A 10022-nucleotide genomic window follows, 5' to 3' on the forward strand; every position below is an offset into this window, starting at 1 on the left:
TTACAGCAACGACCTGGGGAATAGTTGGAGAGGAGGGGGATGAATGAGCCAATTGTAAACTGGGGATTATTAGGTGACCATGATGGTATGAGGGACAGATTGGGAATTTAACCAGGACACCGGGGTTAACACCTCTACTCGTACGATAGGTGCCATGGGATCTTTAGTGACCACAGAGTCAGGGCACCCATTTTAATGTCCCATCCGAAAGACGGCACCCGAAAGAGTGTCCCCAATGAGGTTAGGCTAGAGGACACAAGGTGTATGCCATTGAGTTCTTCCCAATTTCATGAAATAACAGACTAGAATACCCACATATAACTGATTCTATACCATGATGTGGATCTACAATAGATGAGAAATTACATAGTTCCATTTTCCCAATCTGTTATTAGTGGTGGGGCACAGGGCAGCCCACAACAACTGTAAACAAGCTGAAGCATAATCAATATGTTGGGTTCTATTCAATCTATAACGCTGAAGACAATTCCTCTTTTGTTCTTCATTGCGCCTCTATTATTCCTCAAGCAAGGTGGGAGGCCGATGACATCACGATTCCCACCACACCAACTCCTTGAAGTTTGCAGTTGTGTCTAAAAAACACTATTTTGCTCAGCAACAACAAAATAATCTCCCTTTAGTGTGTGCACTTTATGTTATTTATACTTGAGATATCGCTTTTCAACAGTAAAAGTTCAAAATTCGCTGGAGCCGTTTGTTGTGAAGCAATTGAGGGGGAGCAAATAGCCTAAAACGGGTCTTGAACAAGTGACCATGTGGTTAACACATGTTCCAGTTCCAGACCAATTGACACGCAGTAGGCTCACATTAATATAATTAATATTTTTAAGTGAAATGTTATTTCCCGCCCATGACAACTTCTGAGTAGGTCCAGACATTTGACAAACTTTAGCGGCAAAAACTCATAAATCATATGCTATGCGAGAACACATTTACAGGCAGAGCATAGGCGCGCTCTAAATTTCCCTCATCCCCACTCACTTGAAATACGGCGCAGCACAGCAGCAGGGAATCCTTGCCGTGGTCTCTCTCGATCTTTTGGGAAAATAAAAGATGGTATCAGCTCTAACTCGTCTGCTGCTCCTCACCTGCGTGATTCTACCTTTCAATGGAGCAGAGAAATTGAGAAAGGCACTTGACAGGAAGGATGTTGAATACGAAAAGGTAAAAAACCCCATCTCAAATAAACTATTTTGGGTTAAAGCTGCACAGTCCTCAAAGTGCCGAAAACTACATAATCTCATCCCGATTCATTTAACCAATGTTTAAGCCGTTAATTGTTGCACATTTCTTTCATTATTTCATCCTTTAAAATATCAAACGTTTTTTTCAAAGATATTTTATTTTCAGTGATTTTCAGTTCCATATCTACTACCATAATTTTGAATGGGCTATGGATGATTGGTGCCACGTTGACCAGTGGCCACTCGCAAATGTTCTTTCAATATTATATGGCATATTGGGCATAACTGACTCAAACCAGAAGCTGGCAAAGGTCCAGCATGCAGAAGAATAAAAAAGACCCAGACAGAAGTCATGAGGGGTCTGGCTGGTTCATTGTTTGTTCACTGGGCACAGACGTCAGCTCAACATCTAGTTTGGATTTACATTTGGTTGAGTTGTCAACTAACGTGAATTCAACAAAACATGTCACCATGTCATTGGATTTACGTTGGGTGAAAAAAGACGAAATGTCATTATGTTGATGACTTTTTTCAAATCCAATTAGTTTTCCACGTTGATTTAACTCATCACATTGGAATTACGTGGAAACGACGTTGTTTCAACCAGTTTTTGCCCAGGAGGTTTAGCCTACTGTAAAATAGTGGGTGGTTGCTTTGGTGTAGTCCTAGTGCCTACATCTGATCAGCAGTAAAGAACTGCATGGTAATAATTGAGTAATGTGATTTGATGAACATCATCTTGTTATTATCTGTCTAGTGTACTGGAAACGATGCAGACAAACCAAACTGCACCAGAATCTCTGCTGAATCCAATTCAAGAACCTCTTATTTGAACAACATGGTAATAATCTCATCCTTTCCAGAGCGTATCGTTTTTTTCTTGCCACTGTAACGTTACTGTGTATTCTGTATGTCTTTAGCAGCATGCTCTCAGCCTGGTTTGAAGTCTGCACACGGTTTGCTGAGACGTCACTTTTTTCTCTATGTTGGGTCTTCTTTTTGTCCAGCTCGTTTGAACAGTTTGGATCTGTCTAAAACCTAATTGAGTCCAAACTTAATGTATGGTGTGTTGGCGATTTCTCAATGTTAGTCCACAGTTACAATAACAGTCACTTTCTCTGTTATCACAGCAGAAGTATGTTTGTCTGTGTAAAGTATAAACACTTTATATTATACAGTGGGCTACTGCAGTCTGTTCAGCACGTTTCGGATTAGTTAATAGGAAAGTCAGCTGTGTAGCTGAGCGGAACAGAGGTGCCTTTCATGGTTTTTGAATTCTCTCCAGAAACAAATCAAACCCTCATAAACGTCTGAGACATCCATTCTCTCAACAGTGGTCTTATAAGGATATTGGATCCAGTCCTGTATGGCTCAGCTGATAGAGCATGGCACTTGCAATGCCAGGATTGTGGGTTGGAGTCCCGGGACCACCATAAGTAATGTATGGATAAAAATGTCTGCTAAATGGCATATATTAATAAAGGATAATAACCACATTTTTATAGTCACAGAGGCATTTAGATATGGTTGTAACGCTCGTCCTCTTCTTTTGACGAGGAGTAAGAGATATCGGACCAATTTGCAGCGTGGTAAGTGTCCATTTTAATAAGTCAAACTGAACACTACAAAATACAAAATAACAAAGTGAAAGAACGAAACAAACGAAACAGTCCCGTGTGGCACAAACACTGACACGGAAAATAATCACCCACAACTCAAAAGTGAAACCAGGCTACCTAAGTATGGTTCTCAATCAGGGACAACGATTGACAGCTGCCTCTGATTGAGAACCATACCAGGCCAAACACAGAAATCCCAAATCATAGAAAAAGGAACATAGACAACCCACCCAACTCACGCCCTGACCATACTAAACAAAGACATAACAACAGACCTAAGGTCAGAACGTGACAGTACCCCCCACCCCCCCCCCCCCCCCCCAAAGGTGCGGACTCCGGCTGCAAAACCTGAACCTATAGGGGAAGGTCTGGGTGGGTGTCTGTCCGCGGTGGCGGCTCTGGCGCAGGAATTGGACCCCACTCCACCATAGTCTTACTCCGCCTCTTCAACCGCCTCCGTGGCCTCTTTAGAGCGGCGACCCTTGCCGCCGACCTCGGACTGGGGACCCAAGCAATGGGTCCCAAATGGACGGGAGATTCCGGCAGCACCGGACGGACGGGAGATTCCGGCAGCACCGGACAGACAGGAGATTCCGGCAGTGCAGGACGGACGGGAGATTCCAGCAGTGCAGGACGGACGGGAGATTCTGGTAGTGCAGGACGGACGGGAGATTCTGGCAGCACCGGACGGACTGGAGATTCCGGCAGCACCGGACAGACGGGCGACTCCGGCAGCTCAGGAAAGACGGGCGACTCCGGCAGCTCAGGACTAACGGGCGACTCCGGCAGCTCAGGACTAACGGGCGACTCCAGCAGCTCAGGACAGACGGGCGACTCCGGCAGCTCAGGACAGACGGGCGACTCCGGCAGCTCAGGACAGACGGGCGACTCCGGCAGCTCAGGACAGACGGGCGACTCCGGCAGCTCAGGACAGACGGGCGACTCTGGCAGCTCAGGACAGACGGGAGACTCCAGACGGGCGACTCCTGCAGCTCAGTACAGACGGGAGACTCTGGCAGCACTGGGCAGGAGGAAGACTCTGGCAGCACTGGACAGGCGGGAGCAGCTGTAGGGAGGAGACGGAGAGACAGCCTGGTGCTGGGGGCTGCCACTGGAGGGCTGGTGCATGGAGGTGGCACCGGATAGACCGGACCGTGGTAGGCGCACTGGAGGTCTCGAGCACCGAGCCTGCCCAACCCTACCTGGCTGAATGCTCCCCGTAGCCAGGCCAGTGCGGCGAGGTGGAATAACCCGCACTGGGCTGTGCTGGCAAACCGGGGACACCATGCGTAGGGCTGGTGCCATGTACCCCGGCCCGAGGAGACGCACTGGAGACCAGATGCGCTGAGCCGGCTTCATGGCACCTGGCTCGATGCCCACTCTAGCCCGGCCGATACGAGGCGCTGCAATGTACCGCACTGGGCTATGCCTGCACACCGGGGACAGCCTGCGCCTCTCGGCATAACACGGTGTCTGCCCGGACCACCTCTCTCCACGGTAAGCACGGGGAGTTGGCTCAGGTCTCCTACCTGACTTAGCCACACTCCCCGTGTGCCCACTCCCAATAAATTCTTGGGGCTGCCTCTCGGGCTTCCAACCACGCTGCCTTGCTGCCTCCTCATACCACCGCCTCTTGGCTTTCGCTGCCTCCAGCTCTGCCTTGGGGCGACGATACTCTCCCGGCTGTACCCAGGGTCCCTTGCCATCCAGGATCTCCTCCCATGTCCAGGAGTCTGGAGATCGCTGCTGCTGCCCGTTACCACGCTGCTTGGTCCTTTGGTGGTGGGTGATTCTGTAACGCTTGTCCTCTTCTTCTGACGAGGAGTAAGAGATATTGGACCAATTTGCGGCGTGGTAAATGTCCATTTTAATATGTACAACTGAACACTACAAAATACAAAATAACAAAGTGAAAGAACGAAACAAACGAAACAGTCCCGTGTGGCACAAACACTGACACGGAAAATAATCACCCACAACTCAAAAGTGAAACCAGGCTACCTAAGTATGGTTCTCAATCAGGGACAACGATTGACAGCTGCCTCTGATTGAGAACCATACCAGGTCAAACACAGATATCCCAAATCATAGAAAAATGAACATAGACAACCCACTCAACTCACACCCTGACCATACTAAACAAAGACATAACAACAGCCCTAAGGTTAGAGCGTGACAATGGTCACTTATAGGCTACGGTATTATGCATCACAAATCCCATACATGTGCTCAAGTGCTTTTATAGGAGAATACTTGGTTTATCTTAGTCACAATCTGTCATTTCAACAGCATGACCCTGGTACTTTGTTTGGTAAGCTGTGGGACTCAGACACATCACTCCCCCAGTCAGAGCAGACTGGTGGCTCCACCATATGGTGGCTCCACCATAGTCACTTAATGGCAAAAACGGACCTGGGTCCGGTTTTCTAATAGCGATGGAATGTAGGCTTGCGAGTGTTTTAACGATGCATTTTCCTACAAAAGCCGAAGATATATGAGGCGTTTTCCTAATCACCATGCAGAGAGAATTGTCGTGGTGTATCGTTGGAGCATGTGTTGATACTGTTAGGATCAAAAGAAAGTGAGTACTGCTCTTGGATCAGCTTTCTCAATCAAAATCTTTCTTTAACATTATACGTATTTCACAATACTGACAACGGATCAGCTGCTAGACCTAGAGAGATATTTGTATTTATTGATTTTTTATTTTACCTTTATTTAACTGGACAAGTCAGTTAAGAACACATTCTTATTTACAATGACAGCCAAGGAACAGTGGGTTAACTGCCTTGTTCAGGGGCAGAACGATATTATCACAGATGGCTGGAAATATTGAGGGGTATTATTCTAATGATAAAATTGCACTAAATCACTGATTTGGCAGATCATTGTGCACATGTTAGGCTACACATCATAAAATATGTTGAGACAAATTAAAGACAGTAAAATAGAACTCAATTTATTGAACATGAAATGTATTTCAATATGATTGAAATAGGCCTATAGCTTACTGTTTATATTTTAATTCGGCCATCTCTCATTTGAAACATATTTTTATAAGTCGCTAGTTTGTATCAATTGCAAGGACATTGGCAACTTTGAATTTCTAGTCAACTTTGTTCTGAAGATATCGTGTTCACAGAGACAGATGTGATTTTATGTTTAGCGGAGATCTTCTGTGTATAAAGTGAAGTGGGAGGGCAAAAAAACATCTAACGGCACGCTTAGCTGTTCTATGAGTGGTCTGAGGCAGGCGTTAGATTTTGAGTGTTTTCAAGTTCAACGTTAATAACGATGGTTTTGAACTTAGTCTTAAGATGCTTTTGGGAAACCTGGCCAAAGGCTCTTCAGGCCTGGTATATTGCTCAGTATACCATTTGTGTCTCGACAGCTGGAATTTAAATACGGCATGTAATTCCATAGCCTACCCCATTTTATATTTGTTTTTGGCATTCCTGAAATGCTCATTGTCTAAAAGTAATATGAACAATATCAGCTCAAGTTAGAACAAGTTCTTGAAATAACCAGTTCACTGTAATATAAGCTGACGTTGTCTTTGGTTTCTTATTTGTTATTGAAGACTCAGTCTTTGCACAGCACAGCACAGCACAACCTAGCACAGCACAGCACAACCTAGCACAGCACAGCTGCATGACTAATAAAATGCGGACATTTTCCTAGCCGATTCTCAACGGTTACTAATGACTCCATTGAGCACTGGCTAACTTTTTCCTATGTCCTTTTATATCCTTTAGGTGAATGTTCTTGATCTGAGAACAATGCTACATATTTATTCTGATACAATGTGCTTAACTAAGAGTATCACAAGTGTGTATGTTAAATACTGGACTCTAGGCCGAGTACATCAGACAATAGCACAGAAAAATACTTCCTGATTTCCCCTGATTTCCATCTACTCAGTTGCTGATTCACCAAGTATATCTACGTATGAGAGTCTTGCGATAAACAGTCATGTTAGAGAAGCATGGTTTCTCTCTCTGTGTGTGGTATGGTTACTCTGGCCAGCCAGCCTGTCTGTAGGTCTTTGAGTCGCTGTGAGTAAGAGGGAGCATCTGTCTAAACAAAACAGAACTGGACATTGAATCATGCTGGTCTGTCTGTCTCAAGTGACTGACTGACCACAAACACAGGAACACAGATTTACACTCTGAATTCCTGCTTCATTCACTCTATCACTCACGTATTTTGGTCACAAAAGGCCCAGACAATTGACATCTTCTTTTGCACTTTTGTGATTGGGAGTCAAGTCCCCCTGGACACAAACTGGTTGAATCAGTGTTGTTTCCACATCATTTAAACAAACAAAAATCAATGTGATGACGTTGAATCAATGTGATGAAGTTGAATCAATGTGATGAAGTTGAATCAATGTGATGAAGTTGAATCAATGTGGAAAACTGATTGGATTTGCAAAAAGTCATCAACTTAAAAGAATTTCAGAAATGTTTGTCATTTTCTCACCCAACTTTTCACCTAAATCCATGACAAGGTTCACATTTCTGTTGATTTCAGGTTGAATTCACGTTAGTTGACAACCAAATCAACTGTAAATCAAAACTAGACATTGAACTGACTGTCTGTGTCCACCATTATCCATTACAGGTCTAGATGTTCATTGTCATGAATGTGGGCACATACATTTGATGTAGTTCATATGATGCTAAGATGACAACCTGGCACTTCTTAACTCTAGGTGGTATGTTATTAGTGTGGTTATTAGAACAGTCTGTCTCTCCCTCTTGTTCCCCATTATAACAGTGTCTCTCTCCCTCCATCTCTTCCTATCCCCCTCCCTCACTCATTCTCCAGTACAACAGCTGCCCCCGGGGTCCGGCTGGCACCCCTGGAAGGGAGGGTAACCCTGGCACCAATGGCATCCCTGGGACTCCTGGCATCCCGGGGCGCGATGGCATCAAGGGGGAGAAAGGAGAGTGTGTGAGTGAGGTGTTTGAGGAGCCCTGGAAACCCAACTACAAGCAGTGTGCCTGGAACTCACTCAACTATGGGATCGACTTGGGCAAGATAGCTGTAAGTGACTGGCAATGCTCATTAGACAGGATCTGGGGCACAGAGTAATACAGTTACATCAGCATTATTACTATGTTGATCATCCATAATAATGTTGATTGTGTTTGTTTAGAGAAAAACATTTGTTAACATGTTATTTTCATTTGCTCTTAAGCCTGTGTACTAACAGTGTAATTGCTAGTAACAACATTGTATTATTCACACTGAATTGAAATGAGACATGAATACTAAACATAAAACATTGAAGATGCTATCATTGGATGCTAGTGTCTCCACCTCTCGTGTCTCCCCTGTAGGACTGTACATTCACCAAGCTGCGTTCAGACAGTGCCCTGCGTGTGCTCTTCAGCGGCTCCCTGAGGCTGAAGTGTAAGACAGCCTGCTGCCAGCGTTGGTACTTCACCTTCAACGGAGCTGAGTGTACAGGACCTCTGCCCATCGAGTTCATCATCTACCTTGACCAAGGCAGCCCTGAGCTCAACTCCACCATCAACATACACAGAACCTCATCTGGTAATCAACCTTACACTCACTATATACAGAACCTCATCTGGTAATAAACCTTAAACTCACTATATACAGAACCTCATCTGGTAATCAACCTTACACTCACTATATACAGAACCTCATCTGGTAATCAACCTTACATTCACTATATACAGAACCTCATCTGGTAATCAACCTTACACTCACTATATACAGAACCTCATCTGGTAATCAACCTTACACTCACTATATACAGAACCTCATCTGGTAATCAACCTTACACTCACTATACACAGAACCTCATCTGGTTAGAGATTATACCACCAACATGCACAGCTCATCCAGTAAACTGAGCTATTGTAGCTAGTGGTAGCTATTTTTTTGTGGTGGTATTTTGCTTATATATCTCAAATGTGAAATCTATTGTAGCCTTAAAATATGAATAATATCTCTACTATTACTGTTTAAATTCTACTGTGAAGCAAGACATTTGGCATATGCATGCCTACTCCATAGTTTTCCTTCTTTAGCTGCCAAGTTCACCAGTGTAGCAAGACCAAAACAAAGCAATTAACAGCCCTCGTCTTGGCACACATACGGCAGTGTGAGTGTTCAATGTAACTCAGGAAGTTGTCTTGAAAATAAACCCCAATTACTTTAGTTTTTCTCTCAGTGACACTTTACCCGAATTTAGAGTAACTTCTCGTCTTGTCCCAGTCTAAGGGTTGTGTGAGGGGATCTATGACCTGTGTATTCCTCTTGTCTTGTCTCAGTTGAAGGGTTGTGTGAGGGGATCTATGACCTGTGTATTCCTCTTGTCTTGTCTCAGTTGAAGGGTTGTGTGAGGGGATCTATGACCTGTGTATTCCTCTTGTCTTGTCTCAGTTGAAGGGTTGTGTGAGGGGATCTATGACCTGTGTATTCCTCTTGTCTTGTCCCAGTTGAAGGGTTGTGTGAGGGGATCCGGGCAGGCCTGGTGGACGTGGCTATCTGGGTGGGGACCTGTGCTGACTACCCCAGAGGAGACGCATCTACAGGGTGGAACTCTGTATCCAGGGTCTTCATAGAGGAGCTGCCCAAATGAGGCCTTCTTTATTAAGTGATGGGACCAGGCCCCATAGAGAAAGAACCCCTAACAATACTTCTGAAGCCTTTGACTACATATCAGTTTAGTTTCTGGATGGGTTCCTAGTCTTTGACAATGTCCTCTGGCCAATCAGACAACTTCAGTTGTGGCTAAATCCTACTACAGTATCACTGATGTTCACTTGAATGTTTTGTACTACAGCACATTGGTAGGGTCTAGTTTATTAGCCACCTGAAATTAGATTTATTCCTCATTAGTCCCATTCTTGTTTAATAAGGAAAGATTTTGGCTGTGCATGTAATCTGTTGAAGTCGTACATTTTTAAATGAATTACTGTCAATAAAGTAATATTTTGTATGAATCAAGCATTGTGTTACTCATTATACTATAACATGTTTTCCTATCAGAGAATATATTTTTTTGAAAATGTGTGAATTCATAAAGAAATGCATTTAATGCATTTAGACATAGTTTTTTCAAGTGACAAGTGAACACAGCATAGCTGTTAAATTTAATCTGAAGCAAAGAAAATCTACCAAATGTTTTCCTATCAGATAAGAACATTCTTTGAAAATG

The 10022-nt window shown here is 44.1% G+C and overlaps 1 protein-coding gene across 1 annotated transcript; it reads left to right on the forward strand.

Moving 5' to 3' along the window:
- The first annotated feature begins 913 nt into the window (after nucleotides 1-913).
- On the forward strand, nucleotides 914-9807 carry LOC139405813 (collagen triple helix repeat-containing protein 1-like). Its single transcript, XM_071148244.1, has 4 exons — nucleotides 914-1185; nucleotides 7655-7873; nucleotides 8170-8386; nucleotides 9301-9807. Exons 1-4 carry the CDS (start codon nucleotides 1075-1077, stop codon nucleotides 9441-9443), a joined length of 690 nt encoding a protein of 229 aa, XP_071004345.1. The 5' UTR covers nucleotides 914-1074; the 3' UTR covers nucleotides 9444-9807.
- Nucleotides 9808-10022: the final 215 nt, after the last annotated feature.

The sequence above is a fragment of the Oncorhynchus clarkii genome, chromosome 3 (assembly GCF_045791955.1).
Source record: "Oncorhynchus clarkii lewisi isolate Uvic-CL-2024 chromosome 3, UVic_Ocla_1.0, whole genome shotgun sequence".
NCBI classification, from domain to species: domain Eukaryota; kingdom Metazoa; phylum Chordata; class Actinopteri; order Salmoniformes; family Salmonidae; genus Oncorhynchus; species Oncorhynchus clarkii.